Raw genomic sequence first — 26,518 nt, forward strand, 5'->3', positions numbered from 1 at the left:
TCAAGGATTATTATGGGTAAGAGTGATCTAGTTAACATTGATTCCAATCTAGCTTTGATTTTATGTTTTGCTTCTTTAGCAGGCTATGAGGTTTTGTAGTGGCCTTCTACTTGCATAGGAGTTTATTTGAAAGGTAATCTTTGTTTGAATGCTTTTTTTCGGACCTTGTAGTTGATTTGCTTTTTAAGTACCATTTTTTGGGCTGTCATATTACTTTGATTTTCATGCATTTTTTTCTTTGGATCCATTATCTTTTGTCCTTGTTTAGGATTCTTGCTGGGGTGGAAGCTGAGTTGGGGTGTGTGATGAGGTACTTCCTTTAGTCTCATGTTGGTGAGCAGATGGGTCACTTCGTGAGTTGAGTGGTTGATTGTATAAGAGGGGCCTCAATCTTGGTAATTTGGCATCTAAGAACAGTGCGGCAATTATAAATCCATGTTTTCCATGGGGTAGCAAGTGGCAAGAGGAGGAAGAATTTCGTTGGAGTTGGAGATGGATAATAGTGAGGTTGTTAGAGATCCTGGTCTTAGCGATAATGATGAGTTGGTGAGCAGATGAGTCACTTAGTGAGTTGGGTGGTTAATCTTAGGAGAGGGAGCTTAATTTTGTAATTTGGCATTTAAGAACAGTGCACTGATTATAAATCAAAGCTTCTCCATGGGGTAGCAAGTGGCAAGAGGAGGAAGAATTTCATTAAAGAGTTGGAGATAGATAATGGTGCGGTTGTTAGAGATCCTGCAAGAGGGGGCTTGATCAATCACTATCAGCCACCTCCTCCGCCTGGCGGTGCTTCCTTTTCGACTGGAACGCGGTGGTCCTCCGGTGCAAGTTCCACCATCCGATTGACTTGTTCCGGCTCCACAAGTGCCTCTCCTTGATTTGTAGGGTGCACTGTGTGAGCCTCATCAATCTCCTCCGCGCTTCGATAGCTGGCAACCACATCTACCTTGTGTATGACTACCTTCTTGAATCTAGCCTCACCAACTGCCTTTAGAACCCTAAGTACACTAATTTTGTGGTTCTCTCCTCCTGGATCTCGTGAATCCAGATTGTGATGGATGTCACAGAAGAACTCGATTACACCCAAAACCACGCCCTGCTTGGTTCCCCTCTTTCTCACAACTACATCAAAACCGCTAGCATCATTGTTACGAAACCGCTTGTGAGATCTTATCACTCGTTCGCTTTTTGCTTGATTTGTGTGCATGGTTCTTGGACCTGGCTCTAGGACGTGCATTGGAAAATTCTAAAGTAGACACAAGTTAGTAGGAATATATTACCAAGATGTAGGGTTTAGCTTTTCTTTTATCCACGTAAATTTGAATAATAGTTTGTATCAATCACTTGTTGATTTTCATAGATAACATACACTGTATATACTGATTTCCATTCTGTTTTCAAGACAGAGCATGCAAAGTCTGTATTTCCAACTAATGCACTAGTCTTTCTTATAGCTTGGATTTTTCGAAAACAGAAGTGTATGCATGAGTTTTGTGTCTAATTTTCTGCACAGGGCTACAAATTTTATTTACTAGAATTTATATATTCTTTTCTTTCTTTCATCAGTAGATACTTATACTCCCTGTATGTAGCACTAAATACCCTAATTAACCCTACACACAGCCGATCTCATGCCCAAATAAAGGAGAGGGTTGCATTAGGTAGCTGACAACTAATGTAAAACTTATCATGTCTTTTGATATGAATTCCTTCCAAATGTTTACTGAGGCGTCCTCATGAGTGATGTGCTGCACTAGCACCACTTGAGAGTAGCGAAAAATGGACATGGATGGGCTAGGTCAGGCTTGTCCAGACAGGAGAGGGGCAAGTAGATAATACATGAGACTAGGGTTAGATTAGCAGCTTGGAACTTTCGGACGGTTATAGGAAAAAGCGTGGAGTTAGTTGATACAATGATTAGAAGAAAAATTAACGTAACCTGCCTTTAAGAGACTTAGATGGAAGGTCAAAATTCCCCCTAAAGGCAAAGCATTCCTTTGGTTGGTTGTGCTTAATAGGATAAATATTAATGACTTGTTGCAGTTGAGGAGACCTTTAAAGGCTCTCCTTCCTGATATTTGTATACTGTGCTTTAATTGTTCAGAGTCTGTTTCACACCTTTTCCTGCACTGCGATTATGCTTGGAAGGTTTGGAATAAGTTATTCAATTACTTTGAAGAGAGCTGGGTTTGTCCTAGAACAGTGGAGGAGTTCTTGGCAATTTCTTTTTTGTAGGGTTTAGGAGGAAGAAGGAAGGAATTGCATTATGGAATTGTGCTATATTTGCAGTGTTTTGGGGCTTGTGGAAGGAACCAATATGCGTATATTTGCAGGGAAGAAGTTAGCATATTGGTTGGTGTGGGAAAAGATTATGTTTGTGGCTTCTTTATGGTGTATGGTCTGTGGAAATTTCAAGGGAATGTGTGTTTCAGAAGTTCACCACAATTGGAAGTCTTTTCTAAGGGCGTCTCGAGTTTTTTGTCATTGTTTATTTTTGCAATTTGCTTTTTGGTTTTCTTGAGGGTTATCAAATGTTATTAAGGAGATGTCCTCTCTCCTGCTTGTAAATTCTATCTTTATCTAATGAATTTCTTTTTCTATCCCAAAAAAAAAAAAAAAAAAAGAGTAAGGGAGAAAGCTTGAGAAATTGGAAAATCAGGATTTAAACTTTGTTATACTTGAAAAGAAAAACATGAAAATGGGGTATGAATCATTGTAGACAAAGACCTAAAAGATAATGTGGTAAATGTTAGAAGAATAGGGGACAAGATCATAAAAATTAGGATAGTTTTTGGCCAAGAGATAGTGTTGAAAGAAGAAACGATTGAAAAATATTTTTCTTTCATTATATTGTTCTTCTATACAATCCAATATATAATACAATTACCTATTCTAAACAAGGAAACAATTTCCTATTGAAAAATATCAAATCCCCCATAATTACCCACTTTCCTAATTTGTATTTTATTTACAAAGATATTCGGGATTGATATTTTAACACTCCCCCTCAAGTTGGATCATAAATATTAATCATCTCCAACTTGCTAATAAGATCATCAAAGCTCTGTCGTCCCAACCCTTTAGTGAGGATATTTGCAGTTTGTTCCTTGGTTGGCACATAAGTCATACATATAATTCCTTCTTCAATTTTTTCTTTGATGAAGTGCCTGTCTACCTCCACATGTTTAGTCCTGTCATGTTGGACTGGATTAAGAGAGATGCTAATAGCTGCCTTATTGTCACTGTAGAGTTTGATAGGAAGGTTTACCGGTACCTGTAATTCCTCCAATAGTTTTCGTAACCACAATCCTTCACAAATCCCTTGAGCGACTGCCCTGAATTCGGCTTCAACACTACCACGAGCAACCACATTCTATTTTTTGCTTCTCCAAGTTACGAGATTTCCCCAGACGAATGTACAATATCCTGTGGTGGACCTTCTATCTTCCACTGATCTTGCCCAATCTGCATCTGTAAAGATCTCTACTTCCTTGCTTTTACATTTCTTAAAGAAGAGTCCTCTTCCCGGGGATCCCTTGAGATATCTAAGGATCTTGTATACAGCATCTAAGTGAACTTCCTTTGGTGAATGCATGTGTTGACTTACTACACTGACTGCAAATGCAATGTCTTGTCTAGTATGTGATAGGTAGATCAGCTTGCCAACCAATCTCTGATACCTCTCCTTTTCTACTAGTTTTCCACAATCTTCAACCCTCTTTACTGTTTCTATCGGGGTTTCGCTGGGTTTGCACCCTAGCATGCCTGTTTCAACTAGGAGGTCGGTAACATACTTTCGCTGAGAAACACTAATTCCCTTTTTCGTTCTTGTCACTTCCATGCCCAAAAAGTACCGCATCTGTCCCAAGTCTTTAATTTCAAATTCAGTAGCCAGAACCTTCTTCAATCTCTCTATTTCTACAGTATCATCACCAGTAAGAATTATATCATCGACATTCACTATTAGGATTGTTCTCTTACCTCCTTCAGACTGTTGGAAGAATAGTGTATGGTCTGATTGCCCTTGTCGATACCCTTGATTCTTTAGTACCTTTGCGAATTTGTCGAACCACGCTCTAGGAGATTGTTTGAGGCCATATAACGATTTCTTTAATTTACACACTCTATTTTCTTCACCTATTCTACTGAATCCTGGTGGTATAGTCATGTAAACTTCCTCTTCTAATTCTCTATTTAAGAAAGCATTTTTAATATCAAGTTGTTTTAGCAGCCAAATTGGCTGCGAGGGACAAGAGAACCCGAACTGTATTTAAGTTTGCCACTGGTGCAAATGTCTTAGTATAGTCAATGCCGTAGGTCTGTGTAAAGCCTTTTGCAACAAGTCTGGCTTTATATCTTTCAACTGTTCCATCAGATTTACATTTCACTGTGAAGACCCATTCACAACCCACTGGCTTCTTCCCTTTCGGTAGATCTGTCAACTGTCAAGTTCCATTTTTTTCTAGGGCTCGCATTTCTTCCCTGACTGCCTCTCTCCATTCTGGTATTTCTAGAGCTTCTTGAATGTTTTTTGGCATTTTCATCTTGTCAAGATTAGAGACAAACACACGATATCTTGTAGACAAGCTTTTATAAGACATGTATTTCGACCAAGGGTATTGAGTACATGACCTGGTTTGTTTTTTGATTGCAATAGGTAAATTGATATCATCAGGTGCAGAATTATCAGAGGTAGACTCAATTACCAGATCAGGATAAGGCGAGGGCTCCTGATTATTCGGAGCCATCACCGGTTCCAACACTCTTGGTGCCTCAGGTATGAGATTCTCCCTCTCCTTTGTTTTCAGCTTTCTTGAGTAAACCAGTATGTCTGTGTTGTTTTGCTCTCCTGCATCTCCCCTTGAGGGTACGTGTTCAGTTGTGTTTGGCAAGTCGGGAAGTAATGTAATGGATGACTTAATGGAAGACTCAATAGATGGGTCAGGGAATGGAGTAACTGGAGTAACCGCAGATTCAGTAGTAAAAGGATCAAAGAACCGATCTTCACTCCAATTCTCCCCTTGAAGAGAGGGCTTTGGGAAGTAAGGAGTGGTTTCAAAGAAAGTGACATCAAGACTAACGAACAGTCATTTTGAGACCGGATCATAGCATTTGTAGCCTTTTTGGGTAGGTGAATAACCAAGGAAGACACATTTAATGGGACGAGGATCCAATTTATCGCGATGGTGTGCATGGACATGAACAAAGGCAGTACAACCAAAAATTTTCAGTGGGAGACTGGAAGGGAGTCAAGAGGTAGGAAAGTGTTCCTGAAATTTCTGAAGAGGGGTGATAAATGAGAGTGCTCGACTTGACATTCGATTAATTAGATGTGTAGCTGTTAAGATGGCATCGCCCCAAAAATAATGTTTCATGTGGGTAGTAAACATTAATGCCCGGGCTACTTCAAGTATATGTCTATTTTTTCGTTCAGCAACCCCATTTTGCTGAGGGGTATCCACACAAGAACTTGGATGAACAATCCCATTATCTTGAAGATAAGTCCCCAGGATGGTATTAAAATATTCCGTACCATTATCAGTACGGAGGATCTGAATACGAGTCTGGAACTGTGAATGAATCATGGTATGAAAATTGATGAAAATGGAGCGGACTTCAGTTTTGTCTTTCAGTAAGTAGACCCAATAAAGACGAGTATGGTCATCGATAAAGGTTACAAACCATTTTGTATTGGTGCGATTTAGGGAACGTGAGGGACCCCATACATCACTGTGAAACATAGCAAATGGGCGAGATGGTTTGTATATGGATGATGGAAAAGAAGTACGATGATGTTTAGCAAGCTCACATACTTCACATTGAAACTCAGAAGCCATTTTATTTGAACAAAGAGGAGGAAACAAACGTTTTAAATAGTGGAAATTGGGATGACCCATCTGTGAATGCCATAACAAAAGTTCACTATTTCTAGAAGTAGATGCAGAATCACAAATTGCAGTATAACATAGTTCACTCAAACTTGCCTCCTCAAAGTAGTAGAGTCCCTCATATGCTTTAGCAGTGCGAATCGTCTTCCCCGATGATAGGTCCTGAAAAACACAATGAGAGGAAACAAATTTAGCGGAACAATTCGAATTTTTGTTAAATGACTGATAGATAACAGATTGCACGATAACTTGGGGACATGTAAGACCGATTGTAAAGTTAAGGAATCAGATATGCGAATACTTCCTTTTCCAGCAACTGGTGAGAAAGAGCCATCTGCAATTTTTACGCTCAAATTCCCGGCATATGGTGAGTAGGATGAAAAATATTGATAAGACCCAGTCATATGATCGGATGCACCCGAATCAATTATCCAAGGACATTTGTAACAAGATGTGGTTTTTAAAGCTGACAGATATTACCTCGATGAGCCAGGGAACCAGAGGAAGATTGACTCGATGTTTGCATTGATGAAATCATCTTATATAACTGATCTAGCTGTTCAGGACTGAATGCACTGCTGGACGGGGTATTGTTGTTCTCTCCTTGTGATTTTTCAGTTGATCCGTCAGTGCTGGCCTGGTACCCACGATTCTTTTGGTATTGTCTTGGTTTCCAATCTGCCGGTTTTCCATGAATCTCCCAGCAGGTATTTTTTGAATGATCTGTTTTTCGGCAATGTTCGCACCATATTTTTCCTCTTTGCGGTCGTTGACTAGGTCCTCCTGGGCCTTTTAATATAAGAGCTGAGGCATCCGGCCCAGCGTGTAGCCCATCTAATTTTTGGGTGGATACAGGTACAGCTGGGTCCAGCCCAGCGGATTCATTTTGAGGCTGCAACATCACCCGCCTCCTGTTCTCTTCCCTCTGGACCTCTACGAAGACTTCTCAGGTTGAAGGGAGAGGTCGCCGGCCAAGGATCCGTTCCCTCACGTCATCGAGGTCTCGATTCAGGCCGGCAAGAAACTCGAAGACCCTCTCGTTTTCGAGCCTCCTTCGGTATCGAGTGCTGTCGCCGAAGCACTCCTACTCCTCATCGATGCTCAGATCGAGCTCTTGCTAGAGATGACTCATCTCCATGAAATACTCGGTAACACCTCTCTCGCCTTGCCTCATCTGCCACAATTGGGTCTTGATGTCGAAGATTTGTGAGTAGCTTTCGACATTGGAGTACGTCTCACGTACGGCTTCTCAGACTTCCTTCGCTGTTGGCAAGAACAAGTAAATTTTTCCGATTGATGGTTGCATCGAGTTGACTAGCCAAGCCGTGACCATGGAGTTTTCGAACCTCCATCTTTGCAAGGCTACAGCGTTGGAAGGGTCTGGCTTCCTCCGCTCACCGGTAAGATATCCAAGCTTCCCTTTTCCCTCAATTACCAGTTTCATGGACCGAGCCCATTCACGGAAATTTTTTCCGTTTAGTTTTTCCAATGAGAGTGGAAAGACTGTGTTATCCAGTTCATTCGTACCCCCACCGGACGTAACCTATGAGTCACCGGTGATGTTTGCAGAGGAGGTAGAGCCTCTGCTGTTAGCCATCGTTTAGCTGGGTTTAAGAAACCCTAGCTCTGATACCATGAAAGAAGAAACGATTGAAAAATATTTTTCTTTCATTATATTGTTCTTCTGTACAATCCAATATATAATACGATTACCTATTCTAAACAAGGAAACAATTTCCTATTGAATAATATCAAATTCCCCATAATTACCCACTTTCCTAATTTGTATTTTATTTACAAAGATATTCGGGATTGATATTTTAACAAGTGTGTATGCTTCCCAAATAGGCTTAATAAAAAACATTAAAAGACAATTTTGGGAAGATATGGATAGTACTATACAAGGAATACTAGGGTCTAAAAAAACTTCCATACGAGCTGATTTGAATGGAAATTGGAAAGGATAATAGATTTTTTCTTAACTAGGAGGGGAGGTCGTTTATCTTGTGCGGATTGTAAAGTTATCCTAGCAGAGAGCTTAACTACACAATATAGAGTTTTTGTATTAGATATTTGTACAATGAACTAGAATTGGAAGAGCAACATAAATCAATGTAAGAGGATTAGGTGGTGGAGTCTAAAGGGAGAAAATATAGTAAAATTTGAAGATAAAATTATAAAAAATAAATGTTTTTGACAATAGGAAATAGAGTAGATGCAAACATTCTATGGATTAAATTGGCTAACTCTATTAAAAAGGTAGCAAAGGAGGTTTTAGGTGAATCCAAAGGAAGATTCTTAGGCAGCAAAGAAGGTCGGTGGTAGGATCAAGATGTCCAAAAAGCCGTAAAGACAAAAAGAATTTGGTATAAGAAACATGGCAAAATTGTAGAAATATAGAAAACTTTGAAAAATATAAAGAGGCAAGAGAAAAGGCGAAAAAGCCATTACTGAAGCTAAACATAGAGCCTATGATAATTTATATGCTAGACTAGATACAAAAGAAGGAGAAAGAGACATGTATAAACTTGCTAGAGCTAGGGAAAGAAAGTGCAAAGATTTAGGTGGTCATGTAAAATGTACAAAGGATGAGAATGAAAATGTCGTGGTAAAAGAAGAAAACATAATAGAGAGGTGGTGAAGATACTTTAATAAGTTGTTTAATGAAACCAAATTGAAAGCTTAAACCTAGAAGTGACAAATGAGCAAAAGACTAAAAATTTGAGATTTATTCACAAAATTAGAGACTCTGAAGTTAAATGGCTTTAAAAAGATGAAAAGTGGGAAATCTGTAGGACAATATAACATCTTAATTGAAGCCTGGAAAATCTAGGAGACAAAGGAAGTCAACATTATTATAAAAGACAAGAAAATGCTAGAAGATTGGAGGAAGAGCACAATAATACCTATATATAAAAACAAAGGTGATATTCAAAATTGTGAAAACTATCGTGGAATTAAACTTATGAGTCATATGATAAAATAGTGGGAAAGGGTAATTGAACAAATAATAAGAATAGAAATGAGGGTCTCAGAGATTTAATTTGTTTTTATGTCAGGGAAATCTACTACAAAAGCTATTTATCTATTAAGAAGATTAACGGAATAGTTCAGGAGAAAGAAGAGGGACTTGCATATGGTTTTTATTGATTTATAAGAAGCATATGATAAAGTATGTAGGGAAGTTTTATGGTGGTTTTTAGAAAAGAAGGGAGTATGCAGTAGATATACTGATGTCACTAGGGATGTTTGATAGAGTAACAACTAGCTTAGGATTGTAGAAAAGACTCTTGAGAGTTTCCAATCACAATAGGCGTACATCAAGGTCCAACTTTGAGCACCTAGATATTTGCTTTAGCGATTGATGGACTCACTAAGAATATCTAGGATGAGATCCCTTGGTGTATGCTATTTGCAGATAATATTGTTTTGATTGATGAAAGTAGGAGCAAGGTAGAATCTAAGTTAGAACTATGGAGAACAACGTTAGAGTCTAGAGGTTTTAGATAAGTAGGAATAAGATAGAATACATGATATGCAATTTCAGCCATGGAAGGAGGTATTTTGATGATAAGAATGAACTTGATAATCTAAAAATTAACAACACTAGTAGATTTCAATATCTTTAATCAATTATGCAAATGGAATTAGAAATTGAGGAGGATGTAGTACATAAAGTTAAAATAGGTTGGGGAAAATGGAGGAGTTCTGAAGTGTGTTATGGGATTGTAGAATACCATTAAAATTGAAAGGAAAGTTTTATAGTATGACTGTAAGACCAGCCATGCTATATGGATCAAAATGCTAGCAACAAAGAAACAACATATTCAAAAAATTAAAGTTGCTGAAAAGTGAATGCTTTGGTGGATAAGTGGTAGAACACAAAAGGATAAATTAAGGAATGAACAATCCACAATAAATTAGACATAGCATTGATAGAAGATAAGCGAGGGGCGGGTCAGATGGTTTGGGAATTTGAAATGTGGGCCAAATAGGGCACCAATGAGGAGGGGCGAGCTGGTTATTGTTAATGGTACTAGAAGAGGTAGGGCTAGACAAATTAACTTGGAATGAGGTAGTGAGAAAATATTTAATAGCCCTTAAATTAGTTGAAGAAAACACCCTTGATTGTTTGAATTGGCAGAAAAGGATTCATATGGCCGACCCCATATAGTGAGACTTAAGAATAGTTGTTGTTGTATTTAGAGGAATGTGTTTTATTTGAGGGTTTAGAGTTTAGACCCATCTTTGTGGCTAAGCTTTGTGGTCAGAGAGGTCTTTTAAGGAGGAGATTAACAGTGCCATTTTTGGGATGGGGTGGGATAAGGTGCAGTGGATAGGTGGCTCAGGCTTTTTTTTTTCCTGGAGTGTTGGTGTATAGTGAAAAAGGATTTGTTGAAGGATTTTGAGGAGTTTTTCTTGAATAGGATTCTACCTTAATTACTTTAATCCATAAAAGGATTGCTTAAAGCGAGGTTTTAGGCCTAGTAGCTTGGTCGCTAGTTTTTATAAGATCATTACTGTAGATCTTTTGGATAGGTTGAGTGGCAATTTAGGTGATATTATTTCTAGTATTCGAAGTGTTTTTCTTGGGCGTAGGCTGATTTTTTATGCTATCTTGGAGGCTAATTGGGCTATGGAGGACTCTAGGACGAGGAATAGGAGGGGGTCAAGTTTAAATTGGCGTTTGAGAAGCTAATGATTGAGTAAGTTGGAGCTTTCTTGATAAGGTTCTAAAGAGAAACAGTTTTGGACTCTCATGGGGGAGATGGATTAAGGATTTCTGATCTTGTGCTACTTTTTGGTTGCTTTCAGCAGTGTTCCCATGACTTGGTTTCTTGCTTCTAGAAGGGGTGCATCGAGGTGATCCTTTATTTTATTTCCTTTTACCCTGTTTATTGATATCTTTGCTTAAAATGGTTAGCAGCAGTGTTGATTGTGGGTTTATGCAGATCTTTCTGTAAAGAGGTTATTGCTTCGAATATAGTTTTTGTTGATGATCCTCTTTTTCTTGACTTTATCTGAGGATAGGCTGTTTTTCGAATGTGCTTACTTTGTTGCAAATTTGTGAGACTGCCTGGTTGGAGCATTAAGATGTCTTCTTTACTCATTACACGGGAGGGTTGACATGTCTCCAGTAGCAATGATGGTAGAGTTTAGTCTTAAATTCTTTGGGGGATCATTCTTGTTAATCTCTTTTTCCTATCTTACTAAGATTGATGTGATCTTTCCTCTCTATCATGGTGTTTGGGAGGCTAAAGTTCTTTCTAAGAAAAAGAACTTTGTTTGGCTGGTGGTCCTTAGTAGAATTAACACCAACTACCAGCTGCAGAGTAGGAGACCTCCTAAATCTCATGTGTGGACATAGTTCAGAGGATGTGTCTCACTTGTTTATTCATTGTTCTTTTGCTTGGAACTTGTGAAACTTTCTTGTCTGCAAAGATGTGCTTTTTGTGCTGTTGTGAGGAAATTGGCTGGAAAAAATGCTAGAATTTATACGGGGAAGAGGCTATCAGTGGGATTTATTTGGAACAGGTCCTTACTTGGCTTCTCCTTGGGCTCATGGTGCAGGCTGTTTTAAAGGTTGCTGTTTTTAAGATGTTGTCAGAGATTGGGGTGCTTTATTAGGATGATGCAGTTTTATTTTCTTTTGTTCTTTTGATTGAGGACTAATTGTTCTCCTTTTTATATCTTTTTCTGCTTCTGCTTTTCAATAAAGTGTTTTTTTTTTCTTTGTAGAAAAAAAGATGTCTTAAAGTGGACTGGCTGTTATGAACTTCAGTTCTAATGAGTTATCTGACTTCTCTTCTTTGGCTAGATGCTATACTCTTGATTGGCCTCATACTAAATTAGGAGTTTCTTTTGATGGATATCCTTCCTTATGTGCTTTCTGGGATATTGTGATGCTAGGTTTCTAATTGGTTGGATAATTGAGAATGTGCTTTTACTGTTTGGGTGGTCATATTGCTTTAAATCAGGCGTGTTGTCATCCTCCTGTTATTCTTATTTTTGTTTAGGATTCCTCTGGGCGTTGTAGTGGGGCTTTAGAATGTGATGAAAGATATCCTTTATTTTGGCGTGGGAGAGAAGAGCCTGAGTTGTAATTTGGTGTCGAGGAATATTGCTTTGGTGGAGTAATGGTTCTGGCATTTTCCTTTGGAAATTAAATCCTGTCAGCACAATGTGACAAAGCGGAAGCTTGGTCTTCAAGAGAATGGTTGGGATGCTAAATTAGGCAGAAACGTTACCATTTGAAGATCTTGGAAATTCATTTGCCAGATCCCTAATTTGTTCTTTCCTTGGGTCAAACATAAAGTGGGTATTGGATCTTGAGTCCAGTTTAGAGAGGACAATTGTTTGTATGTTCATTTTTGCGTACTGAGTAGCACAGTCATATGCTACTGCTATGGATGTGGTATATATATATATATATATTGAACTTCTTCCTGTCCTCATGCAGGTTGTAATTTGTCTTTCCTATATCTAATATTTCTCTCTCTCTCTCTCTCTCTCTCTCTCTCTCTCTCTCTCTTTTTATATAAAATAATTTCTTTGTATGTAGGTGGTTGGGTTAGATTGTAGCAAGGCAATACACTGCTCAGCAAAGGTCAGTCTCTTTATTTTTTATTTTTTGGGTTTTTGCTTTCAATAAATATGTGATATATATTTTTTATATTTTCATGTAAAATTTCAGCATATAAATGTTATTATTACGTTGAAATGGGAACCTTGGCCTTGTTTATATGTTGTAGGAGGGACTGGGCATAGCTGAAATTTTGAATGCAATTGTTGAGCGGATTCCCTCGCCCCAAGATACTGCTGAACTGCCTTTGAGGGCTCTAATATTTGATAGGTGTGTGGCTGAGCCATCCATGTTGAACCAAAAAATATGAATGAACCCAATCTTTATTGATGCTTTAATATAATAGTACTCTTTTTGCGTATTAGTTATTAAGTGTAGCTGTTAATAAACAGACTAAATACTGAAGGAATGAACACGTTTGCAGTGAGGTATAGTGAGATTGGAGTAGCTGTTCTAGAAGTTAAGATATAAAAGAGTAGCTAAGATGGTTCAGGCACTGAGAACATTGACCAAATAACATGTGTGTGTGAATGAGTGATTTAGTTGACACGAGTTAGACATTGGATGCATTTGAATATTTTTGAATGCACTGATGACATTTGGATACATGTGGAGTGATTATCAGAGTTAATTTTTTTTTTTTTCAACCTTTCATTTCATTGATTGGTGGTCACTGTAGAATAAAAATAAGTCAGTTTTCAAAAATAATCCCGTATCTGAATTATTTTATTTTTCATTTTTACATTTTTGTCAACATAAAACTTAAATTAAGCCCCATTTTAGTATTTCCAAAAGCTTGAAAATATAATTGATTTATAAAATTATGGTGTCATATGATTCAAAATATTGAAAAATGCAAAGTTCAATGTGTATTTATGCATATTCAACATTGCTTTAAAAAAATGATACTTTACATAAAATTGGAAAAATATACACATTGTAAAACAAGATGTCCATGAGCTGGAATATGAATGGTGGTGAAGGAGAAAAAGGGACAATAGTTGTTTCATAATTAAAATTAGAGATGATGACGTCGTGGAGCGAAGAATGAGGGGTTTGGGAATCACAAAGAAAAAAATTGGAGGTGGAAGGAAAAGAGACAAAGGGCAGTGGATCTGTTTCTGCCCAATGTTGCCGTGTGTAATTTTTCTCAGAATAGTCTGATTTTTTATTTTATTTATACATTTATTTATTGAATTTTTTGAATCTTTATGCAGTTATTATGACCCCTATAGGGGCGTGATTGTATATTTTCGAGTCATTGATGGAACAATAAAGAAAGGTGATCGGATTTATTTTATGATTAGTGGAAAGGTAACCTCACTTTTTCTTCAATTATGTTTGATATATATATATATATATATATATATATATAATTTTCTATTGAATTGATTGATTAAATGTAATCATCCTTACTTTTTTAATCACTGAATATACCATAAATCCTATCCCTTCTAATTTAAATTTGGTTGGAAAATTTATTCAAACAATTGCTTATAGCCTTATATAGATACATTTTTACAGTTTCCCCAGTCATTGTTAGTGTTGTACTTTTAGAAATTACCTTTTGTACTTTAGACATTTTTTATTAGTTTGTTACTAATTTATTATTGATGACAGGATTATTTCGCTGATGAAATTGGAGTTTTATCTCCCAATCAATTGCCAGTTGATGAATTGTATGCTGGTGAGGTAGAATAATGTTCCAATCATGTCTATCCTTTTGTTTTGGATTTGTCTTGTTTCATGCTCTATATTCTAGACTATTTCTAGTACTCGTTCTTTGTGGGTGTATTTATCTGATTATTTTATTTCATGCATATGTATATTTCTTCTGGATGTGGTCTTTAGTCCCACTGCCCTCAAAGCATTTTCTACTTCACAAAAAATTAAGCCACTTAGCCATAACATAATCCAAGTGTTCTTTAATAGAGACCTTCTCTCAAATCAATTTGTCACTTCACGTGTGGGGTAGAAATTGTATCCTTCATATCTCTAGTTGCCTCAAATTCCCAATCCGCCTCTGCGTCCCAAAATAAATAAAATAAAGGAAGCAGCCTGAATCCTATTATTGAATCTTATGTAGGTATTTGCCACCCATGGAAAAATTTGGTGTTTGTCTCCTTCCTTAGGGTGAAGCCCATCTCCTCCATACAATTAACCATCATGAAGCTTGTTTTTGAGAAGAAACTAAGAGCTTGAAGCAGCCTCCTAAAACATGAGCACAGCTGAGCAGGACAACATCAGAACATCACAGAAAACCATTTACATTATGGAGCCAAGGTCTTAAATATTGATGTCGACTACAATTTCAAGGCCACAAAAGTACAGAAATTTTGATGTCAGAGTCGAATTCAGTTTCAATTTAAAAAATTGAAATTCCTAGTAAAGTATGGAATTTGTTCATGAAAATTTAGAAACTTTCAGAAGCATAACAATGCAAGATTTAGAACTAAAATATTGTAAATAAAATACATCAATAATGTGCATGCGGCATATGAAGTGCTATAACTGTAATATAATACTCTTATTAAGCACCTTTAATTAATGTAATGAAATTAATAAATTAGTCATTTTATTATACAAATATAGGTAATTTAGAGTCTCAGACATAAATGGTCAACTTGGGTTTTCAATCTTAAATTTTAATTTCAAAGAACTTCTATTTTGTGGTTACAATTTCCACAAATTTTGCTAAAATTTCAAGATTTTCATAAATTTTTGATGACTTGCGGAAATTTCAATAGAAGTTTTGTGAATCAGAAATTGATTGCCATTTTGATTTCAAGGATGATGGAAGATTGAAATTTCTACAATTTTGTGGAAATCTAAGACCATGCGCTGAACTTAATCACTGATGTATGGATTCTAGGGACATGCGGTACAAACCGCTGCACAAACACTGTGCTTCTATTTTGCTCCTATTCCTCCTCTGGTGTTTTCCTTTACTTTGTTCGAGCTTTTGTCTTTGGTTTAGATGAGAGAATATGAAAGAAAACGGAGAATAGAGAGGGAGCAAGGGTCTAAGCAAATTGGGAATTATTTGGTGTTTTGGGGGAGCAATGAGTTAGTCCATCCTCTTTTGAGTGTATCTATTCTCTTTCTTTCAAGGGTTTTGTTAGAACTGAGAAGTGGAAAACTCTGAAAGAGTGCTATGTTTGTGGTGATTTGGTGGATTTGGATGGAGAGCAATGCAGGAAATTTAAGGGTTCTATTGCTCAAAAGAAAAAGGCTCATTAAAAGAGAATATAAGAGCACAAGGAGGATGAGAAATCCTCACTTTACAACGTAAAAGCAAATACAAAACTACTACGAACTAAAGGAATGAAAAAACTAGGCTAATAGGCCCAACCAATCCCACTGAATATCAGAGAAAGCCATGTTACCAAGCCAATTAGAAGTGAACACCCACACTGATGCCAAGAACACAACCCTATCCCAACTATAGATGAAGTACAAAGACAAAGACCAAAATAAGATCCATTTTGATCTACTACAAATGGGTGGGATGCGCTAAAGTGTGAGCTAATATTATTTATTTGAGTCCTTGGAGGTTTGTGTTTTGGATTTATCATTATTTCGTTCATTAAGTATATGTGGTGGGTAATGGGTAGCGAATTCATTTTCAGGAGGATCATTGGGTGGGAAAGATGTCTTTGGTTATTGCATTTCCTCCTCTCTTTCGGTTATCTAATTTTCATTATACCCCAATTTCCGCATTTCTTATTTTGCAAGAGGATGGGCATTGTTGGAATTTCCATTTTGGAGAAATCTAAATGAGAGAGAGGTTAATGAGTTGGCTCATTTGACTAGTTTGCTTGACTCTTTTCATGTTTGTTTGGGAAGTGATAAAAGGTTTTGGAGATTTAAGACCCTTCCATGGAATTCTCTTGTATATCTTTTTTCCCTTATTTGATTTGTGACTCTATTGCGGATCTTTTTGCCTTGTATTCTTTGATTTGGAAAGCTAAATCCCTAGAAAATAAAAGCTTTTATTTGGACTGTGATACTTGAAAGAATCTACACCCATGATTTGCTTCAAAAGAGAAAGCCCAATAAGGCCCTGTCACTTGGTGTTTGTGTCCTTTGTTTGAGGAGTTGAGAGACTTGTTCACATCTGTTTCCTCATTGCCCTTTCACTTTGGCTGTTTGGAATACATTAGTTGGTATATTTGGTGAAAAATGGCTTTACCCCTCCATATTGAAGCCTTTTTGTACTATTACGTTTATTGGTTTTAGCAAGGGAAAGGATACGAAAGCTTCGTGGCTGTTAAAGTATTTGGTGAATTGAAGGACCTAATCACAATAATAGAGGATGAAGGAAGGAATTGCATTATGGAATTGTGCTATATTGGCAGTGTTTGGGGCTCGTGGAAGGAACATATGTGCGTATATTTGCAAGGAAGAAGCTACCATATTGGTTGGTGTGGAAAAATATTTTGTTTATGACTTCTTTATGGTGTATGGGCTATGGAAATTTCAAGAGAACATTTGTTTCTGAAGTTCAACGAGATTGGAAGTCTCTTCTAAGGGCGTATTGAGTTTCGTCATTGTTTATTTTTGCAATTTTCTTTTTGGTTTTCCTAAGGATTATCAAACAATGTTAAGGAGATGTCCTCTAACTTGCTTGTAAATTCTATCTTTATCTAATGAATTTCTTTTTCTATGGTAGGAAAAAAAATGTAAAGTACATACCAATGACCAGAATACCCATGTCCCATACTAACTCATGCTTACCAACATAGCACTAGCACATACTAATAATGCTAAATCACCAAAATAACCATTAACTCCCCTTCTTAAGCTAGAGCACATATATCATATGCTTAGCTTGATACAAATGAATTTAACACAAAGACCCCCAAAGCTTTAGTGAATAAATTAGCAAGCTGCAAATCAAACTTCACTTGAGTGGTTGTAATGAGGTTTTGCACAATTTTCTCCTTAACAAATTGGAAATCAACTTCAATATGTTTTGTCGTCTCATAATATTGGGTTGGAGGCGATATGAATAGAAACTCGATTATCACACATCAACTCCATAGACCGAGAATGTGTAAAACATAGTTCTTCTAGCATGTTCTTCAACCATACAAGTTCACATGTAGTGTGAGCCATGATCCTATGCTTAACACTTGAACTGGCCACATTAGTTTGTTTCTTACTTGTTTAAGAAATCAAATTACCACCAACAAAGATACGGTATCTAGTAGTGGTTCTTATTTGAAAGGTGACCCATCCCTATTTGCATCTGTGTTTCCCTGAATATAAGTGTGTCCTCGATCTTGATATAAGAGACATCTCCCTGATGCACCTTTGAGATATCTCAAGATTTGAATTACTGCATCCTGGTGACTTATTTTCGGCAAATCAAGAAATTGACTCACAATAATTGTTGTGAAAGATATCTAGTTAAGTGGTATTGAAATAATTCAACTTTCAAACAAGTCTTCGGTGCCGTCTTGAGTTAGGCAACAACTTACCCATGTTTGGTACTAGCTTATTGATGGGATCCATGGATGTATCATTAATAGGTTTGGATCCCAACAACATAATCTTATCTGAAAAATAAAAGCATACTTCCTTTGTGACAAGACGGTTCTCATATAAGATCTCGATACTTCTATGCCCAAGAAGTAATTCAACGGACCTAAATCCTTGGTCTAAAACTTAACTTGTAGGTCTGGATGTAGTGATAATCATCACTAATTTTTGCAATATCATCCACATACATAATAAGTAGAATCCTTCTGGATGGAGTATGCTGATAAAAGGCAGAGTAATCTATTGCACACCGTCTGTTTATTAAGGGAAGCATAGGGAACATGATGATGCTTTCTTAATTGACAAGACTCATCATGGTTTGAAATCGCGATCGCAGGTAACGTCGCATAACGGTCGTGGGTGTCGCAGGATGCGGGAAACGCGGGTGTTACGTACCGGGAAGCAGGCATAACGGTTGTGAATTTTTTTTTCACGCATGCACAACCATGCCAAAATTGAAAAATAAGCATGAAATCCATTAATACATGATTTTTAATGAATTTTAAAGGCCTTCATTCAACCAACAAATGTTTTTTAATAGGCATTATAATTTTTATATTAATTTTAGTGCGCTGTTTACAAAAAAAACATATATTTTTTTTATAGTTTACATTACTTTAATGAGTAAAAAGATGTAGAAATGTAATTAAAATGAAGAATCAATTAATTAAAGACATAAAGTTACTAAAAATGTGTCAATAGACTCAATACTCAATATACACAATACACATACATGGATTTGAAAAGTGATTGGTATCAAATATCAATAAATAGTTGAAAATACATGAATGCAATATTACAAATTTATAACATGACACATGTCACCACCAAAAAGAATGACGTGGAGGGTCTTCATAATTTGCATCTGTATCTTGAGATTGGGATTGGAAATTATCTCCCTATCCTTGTGGAAATACATAGCTGAATAAACCCAAGTTTGCGTCATTTCGTTGCTCCTCAAAATGTACTGGTGGTGAAAATCCAATTGATATAGGAGGTGCATAATCTCCTCCTTGACCATATCCTGAATAATGTCCATAAGTTGGGGGTGGGGCTGGCTTTGGGTAGTGTGTAGAAGAGGTCTCACTATGAGATGATGGAATAAAATGGTACATAATTAATTAATTAGTAAATTACATAACAATATTACATAAATGATGGATTAAATTTAAACTTCAAGTTACTAACTATTAAAAATTTTAGTTGATTTATACATATATAATACAATAATTTATATTAAAATTTATAATTTAACAAAATAAATATGGAATTGTAAATCTTACAATTTAATTATTTAAATGGTAATATACTTGAACTTGAGTCACTTAAGAGTTGAGACTTGACTAATTATGTACAAATTAGAATTTAGTATAAATTGTAGGTCTAATATTACATTATTAATTGTCAAGGTTCTAGCTCTCTAAGATTTTAAGTAACTCTATAAATTTTATATTTTAAAAATTTTATACTAATTTTTTATTTTAATTAATAAATTCTACTTATATAATCATTACTAATTTACAATTGTTAATTTATATTCTAATTAAATAATAAATAAACTAAATTTATATACTAATTATATTTATAAACTGAAATAGTGAAATTATAAAACAAACTGAAATTTACAATTTATATGCTAATTAAATAAATTGAAATTTGTAATTTATATAAAGTATAAATTGAAATTATAAAACAAAATAAATTTATAACTGAAATTTACAATTTATATACTAATTAAATAAACTGAAATTTACAATTTTTATACTAATTAAACAAACTGAAATTTAAATCAAACTAAAATTTACAATTTATATAAAGGATATATTGAAATTATAAAACAAAATTATTAAGGAAGAAGGCTAGAAGCAACTTACCATCTTAGTGTCTTACTCTTACCCACACGGCACACTTGACTCCCACGGAAGCTGCGACTTGCAAGCCTACTGCCTGCGAGAGAGACGATCGGACGAAGTACTGAGGGAGACGATCAAACGAATGACGAAGGAGAAGGATTGAGGGAGACGAAGCTGATTTTGGGGATTTTAGGGATTTCAAAGCTTTAGATCAGTAGATCGAAGCTGTACAAAGGAAGGAGACGAAGACTCGAAGAGTGATTCAAGTGAAGAGGGAGCTCAGACGATAGATCTAAGGGTTCGAAGGCTCGAGCTGCTCTTCGGTTCTTTAGAGGCTTCAAATGACGCGATTAGACGAAGGAGAGACGCACATATGGAGCAGATTCGAGGAGATAAGGTACGCCGGAAGGTGGCTGTCAGACGTAATGTAAGTATAACGGCCGTTATGGGCTGTTACATTTCCGTAACGGCTGTTACCCACGTGAATTTCCTGCTCGCCGCTAATGCGACCTGTAACGGTATTGGCCAGCTGTTTTTACGTTACATAACGGCCATTACGCTACGTAAGGACCATTATTTAATACCATGAGACTCATACTCATGATTAGAGATACAACTCAAAGTAGGAACTAGCGTTTAACTTGTCCAACGATGGATAATCAAGGCACGACATTGGACTTGATGTGGTGCTGCAGTGACACTGCAGGCAAGGACTTAAAATTCAATTTCCATGGATATTTCGATGGTCTCAATTTGCTGAAATTTTAACAGAAATTTCAATTTTGGATTTAGATGTAAAGAAATGACGGAAAACAGTAAATGATGAAAATTTATAATGGAACTTTGGGAAACATTAAAATAGATGATTATGTTTTGGAATCAAAATTAATTTAGAAAATGCATATATGATTAGTTTTTAGTGTAGGGTATATAAATTGCATGTTGTGAAGCAAGCAAGAAGAAAGAACCGTGGTCTTAAATTTCCACGAAATTGTTGAAATTTCCGTTGAAATTGTTGAAATTTCCAATTTCCGTCACTCTCGAATTCGAAATGGCAGTCGATTTCCATCTTGCATAATTTCCATCAAATTCTCAACGAATCATTTGAAATTTATCAAAACCTCAAAATTTGAGCGAAATTTGTCAAAATTTTAACTATGCAATGAAATTTCATCGAAATTCAAACGAGAGATTCAAAAGTGAAGTGAAATTTCTTTTGTAATTTATTTATTTTTATTTTATTGAAACAAAAGGTTATCACAAGTGCTTTTGAAATTATATGAAAAAAATAAACTTATAGTAATATTTTATTTCATCATTCATGTCTAAATTATCAATATTTGTATAATAAATAATATTTAAATGATTTATGAATTTCATTTACATTAACTGAATATGTTTAATGTACATTATCTTACACACATGTTTGATACACATACTATTTTACAATTTTTCCACCTTATACAAAACATAGATGTATTTAATTTGTAATATATTAGTCTTAAAACTTATATTATTATGTTTGTTAACCATTTCTAAAGTTTCACAAAGAATTCCATGCTTTACTACTAGTTTCTGTTATTTTTTCAAATCGAAATCGAGATTTCTGTTGAAGTTTCCGTACTTTTGGAGCGTCAAAATTTGAGTCGAAATCGAAATTTAAGACCTTGGAAAGAACATTTTTAATAACAACTGTTTTAGGTTATATATGTCTTTTAGTATTATTATTATTATTGAGTGTGGTAGCATGTTAATTAGTGAGAATTAGTAAGGGTATTATTGTCATTAGAATGTATTTAATTTGTATTATAAATAGAGGAAGATACCTATCTTCAAGTTAGGTCATTCATTTTAATCAAATCTTAACATGGTATTAGAGTGTGATCCAACCTAAACCCTATTCCCATCAGCTATTGCCGGAAAACACCATTCCCGCAGCTGCTCTTTCCAGATCCACTTGTATCCCATATTATTTCGAAAATCCAACCATACCCCTCGACGACCCACCCCACAAAACCTCATCGCTGGAGAACACCCCACGCGCTCTCATGCGCTGGCCAAATGCCGGTAGGGCCGACCCCACATGCTGGCACGTGAGTGAAGTTCTGGCCACTTTTTTCTTCTTTTTTCCTCTGCCATGCTTCTTTAGGCTATATTATCAAGCTGTTAGGCCAGTATTTTGTCAAAAATATAACCTTTTTTCGGCCATGCACTCGTGGTATTTGGTTCATTTCTGTTCAGGGTTTGTGAAGGCTTCTTTGTGAGTTTTTTGGAGCCATGGCAGCGTTTGTATGTTCAGTTGTGAGGCTGTGGCTGTGCTATATCCATTGGTAAGTTGATCACCTCGTTTGTGGTTGTGTCAGTGCTTCACATAGTTTGTGATTGTCCTGATTATTGATTGTTCTTCTTGTTTTTGGTGTGGTTTCTAACTTGTGAGTGCTGTGGCAGTGCTATATCCGTCGGTGAATTGTTCACCTCGCCTGTTGTTGTGTTTTGTGATTTTCCTGATTAGTTTTGATTGTTCTTGTTTTTGATGTAATTGCTGATTTGTGAGTGTTGGGATGGAATCTATGACTCCCAAAAATTTGTTCCCTACATCGCTGCCACAAATAATGACTCAAAAGTTGGATGGAAAGAACTATGTTCAACGATCTGAATCTATTTGGATTTATTTAGCAGGATTAAGGAAGTCTGACCACTTGCTCCAATTTGATTCTTCTAGGACGTGTGGGTTCAGGAAGATGCCTTGATTGTTTCTCTTTTATGGAATTCGATGGAACCATAGATTGCACGGATGTGTATGCATCTAGATATGTGCAAGGAGATTTGGGATTGTCAAACTTCTATACTCCAGTAACATTACACGTATGTATGATTTATCCCAGGAGTTCTTTCAGTTACAACAAGGAAATAGGAGTATTGCATATTATTTTGAAAAGATGAAGTGTATTCATGAGGCGCTTAATGTTGGGCAACCTATAACTGCCGACGTTCGTGAGATGCAGAAGCAGCGGGAGCAAATGACAGCTCTTCGTGTTCTAGCAGGCTTTATACCTGAGTTTGAGGCAGTTTGGTCCCAGATACTCAGTAGTGCCGAGCTGCCATCATTTGCAGATGTTTATTCTTGTGTCTTTTGTGTTTCCTTTAGCATGCATTCTCCTGCTCTTTTACATCTGGCACTGAGAGGAAAGCCTTTGCTACACAAGGTGATTTTAGTTCTCTAGCAAATAACCACAAAAGTTATCACGGTGGTTCGAGTCGTTGTAGTGATAGAGACGGACGAGGCAGAGGTACTCCTTGCAAGTGCATTCATTGTGGACGGAATAATGATTCCATTGGGCAGTGTTGGGATTTTCACAGCAGACCTTTACATGTTGCTAATATGGCCACTGCTGACTTCACAACCTTTGGGGGCAGCCAATGTGAGCCACCACTGACTCCTCACTTTTGGGGTCAAGTGGGGGGCTACATATTGTATCTATGTCAGAGGAAGACTATTCCAAGTTCCAGCAATATCAAGTGTCACAACAAGCTTCTCTTACCATTGCATCTCATGCTCAAATAGGTAATCACAAAGTATGCCTGTCATCTAGTACTTCTCGTCCTAGTCCTTGGGTCATAGATTCCACTACCGCTGATCATATCACAGGTATACCTAGCTTTTTCTCCACTCTTCAATATCTTGCAAATTTACCTTGTGTTACTCTTGCTGATGGATCTACTACTGCAGCCAAGGGATTTGGGACTGTAAATCTCACTTCTTTCGGTTTTATATATTCCCAAATTTCCTTTCAACCTTGTGTCCATTAGAAAAATTACTAAATCCATGAATTGTTCCGTGACATTCTTCCTTGATTATGTGGTTATTTAGGATTTGAAAGTGAGGAAGACGATTGGTGGGGGGCGTGAGGTTGGTGGACTCTATCACTTTGAGCTGCTATCTCCTTCTGCCGCCTGCACTACTGCTAGCACACCTTTTAAGATTCATTGTTTCCTGGGTCATCCTTCATTAGAAAAATTAGAATGTGTTGTTCCTAGTTTGAGTTTTGTGTCTCGTCTTGATTGTGAGTCTTGTCAGTTGGGAAAGCATCCTTGTGTTTCTTTCGCTTCCCAAGTCTATAAACGGGTTGCAAGCCCATTTATTTAAGTTCATTTAGATGTCTGGTGTCCTAATAGGGTCGTGTCCAAGTTGGGTTTCCGATACTTTGTAACTTTTGTGGATGATTAATCAAGAATGACTTGGTTATATTTAATAAAAGATCGTTCTGAGTTATTTCATGTATTTTTTGCCTTCTGTTCTAAAATAAGGACTCAATTTGGTTTGTTAGTTTGAATACTTCGAAGTGATAATGCTAAAGAGTTTTTTAGTGCACAATTCACTACCTATATGACTTAGTTTGGTATTGTTCATCAATCATCTTGTGCCCACACTCCTTAACAAAATGGGTTCTCAGAGCGGGAAAATAGACATCTTCTTGAAATCACTTGCTTGTTACTTTATCAAATGCATGTACCTAAAGTGTTTTGGAGTAATGCTGTACTTACAGCTTGTTATCTAATCAACAAAATGACATCCTCTGTTCTCAGTGTCAAAATTCCGTACTTCATTCTCTTTCCTAATTCACCTTTATTTTCTCTTCCTCCTCGTATATTTGGTTGTATGGACTTTGTTCATCAACTAACTCCTGGTGTGGATAAGTTGGAACGTCATGTGTCTTTCTAGGCTACTCATACACTCAAAAGGGATATTGTTGTATAATCTTGTGCTGCGTTGTTTCTTTGTTTCTGTTGATGTTACCTTCTTTGAGTTTGCACCTTACTACACCCAGTCACTGAGCGCTTCTGAGCTCAATAAGTCTCTTCCTTTGCCTAATCTTCCAGATTCTATATTGTTGTCCTTGCCTAAACAACCATCTGAGTCTCCATGTAGTTTGAGTCCTTCTCATTGTCTTGATCATCCTAATTTGCAGGTGTATGCATGACAGTGGCTCCAAGGATGAGAGTCCCCTTTAGCTTCTACTGCCACACCTTTGGTTTCCTCATCTGATGATCACACTTCCCATGATGTTGATCCTCCTTTTGTTGTTTGGAAAGGTAAACGCACGTGTACTCAACACCCCATCTCCAACTATGTTTTTTATGACTCCTTATCACCCTCCTATTATTGTTTTGTTACTACGCTATCATCTACTACCCTTCTTAAATATGTTTCGGAAGCCTTAGCCCATTCTGAGTGGAGGGATGCTATGGTTGAAGAGGTGAATACTTTACATGAGAATGGTACTTGGGACTTGGTACCTCTTAGTCCGGACAAGTCTGTGGTTGGTTGTTGTTGGGTTTATAGTGTGAAAGTCAACCCTGATGGTTCTGTGGCTCCTCTAAACACCCGTCTTGTTGCTAAGGGATATACTTAGGTGTATGCTCTGGATTATTTTGATACTTTTTCTCTGGTTACCAAACTTACATCAATATGTATTTTATCTCCTTGGCTACTACTTGTTACTAGCCTCTGCATTAGCTAAATGTGAAAAATGCCTTATTGCATGGTGACCTCGAGGAGGAGGTTTATATGGAACAACTATGATAACCAAAGAAACATATATGTATTATGCAGTCATATCAAGTAATTAGAGATAATAAACTTAAATCTTCTTTATTAAGATTCAACTTTTATACAAGTTTCTACCCTTGCTTCCCTTAAATACCCAAAATCCCTTGGTGAATAAATGAAAATTTAGAACACCTACCTTGATTTTCAGCTTCTTCAAATTAGTCTCAGTTCCCCTCTGGATTTCCTGTATTTTCTCACGATTTTCTCTGAATTTCCCTGATTTTCTGCAGAGTTACCTCTCGCTTTCTCTTTCCTCTCTCTCTCTCTCTCTCTCTCTAGAACTAGGGTTTTCAGCAAGAGGTTAGGGGTATTCTTTTCTATGTTCAGGCTGTTCTGCGGGCTGGAAAAGTCAAGACAGCAGCTGGACACATGGCAGGACCATAGCAGCTGGTGGCAACAGTGGTCTTGCAGTGCTGACTGCTGTGCACTAGGTGTCTGCTGCTAGTTTTTCAGAACTGCCAGGTGGTGGATGCTGGTTTGTAGTGCTGCCAGGTGTCACACCTGGTTTCAGCAGGCCTCATCTTGTTTTTTTTTTTTTTCGTTTTTTGTTTTTCTCTCTCTCTGCACCAACTCTAATGCTATTTATGTTTTAGCTTGACCCTCATAATTTGCTTTCATCTAAGACCCTCCTACTGCTAATAAGTCAAAAGGAATTTCCAGTATCAGTTAACACAACTCAAATATTATTTAAATAATATGGCTAGTATGAACTTATTTATTGAAAAACAAAGCAAGTCATGCTAATTTATCAAAGTAGTTTAACTTTACGTGACAAAGAGGTATGGTTATCACAACATGTTCATATGCTCTATTCCTTTTAAGGTAGAAGCCCCACCACATGTCAAATGTTTTTGTTCCGGGGAGTAGCTTTGTGCAAAATAATCTTCTGTACTGCTGTTATTCTCGAGTACATTTTGTATACTATCTATTTCTTGTTGCTTATTAGGAAATTAGAAAATATTTATACAATATTCTATAATCTGTATCTGGATCTAGCTGAAATATGTCAATCCAAGATCGTACCATATCTTTGTACTCT

The 26,518-nt window shown here is 36.6% G+C and overlaps 1 protein-coding gene across 3 annotated transcripts in view; it reads left to right on the top strand.

Moving 5' to 3' along the window:
* Positions 1-26,518, top strand: part of LOC131160630 (translation factor GUF1 homolog, chloroplastic) — a 116,580-nt gene that overhangs the window by 34,133 nt on the left and 55,929 nt on the right. For all 3 annotated transcript variants that reach the window (XM_058116476.1, XM_058116479.1, XM_058116478.1), the window contains 4 exons: positions 12,451-12,495; positions 12,641-12,741; positions 13,689-13,785; positions 14,092-14,163. In XM_058116476.1, coding sequence (XP_057972459.1) covers positions 12,451-12,495; positions 12,641-12,741; positions 13,689-13,785; positions 14,092-14,163 — 315 coding nt within the window. The remainder of the gene's footprint in view (positions 1-12,450; positions 12,496-12,640; positions 12,742-13,688; positions 13,786-14,091; positions 14,164-26,518) is intronic.

Source organism: Malania oleifera, chromosome 7 (assembly GCF_029873635.1).
Source record: "Malania oleifera isolate guangnan ecotype guangnan chromosome 7, ASM2987363v1, whole genome shotgun sequence".
NCBI lineage: Eukaryota > Viridiplantae > Streptophyta > Magnoliopsida > Santalales > Ximeniaceae > Malania > Malania oleifera.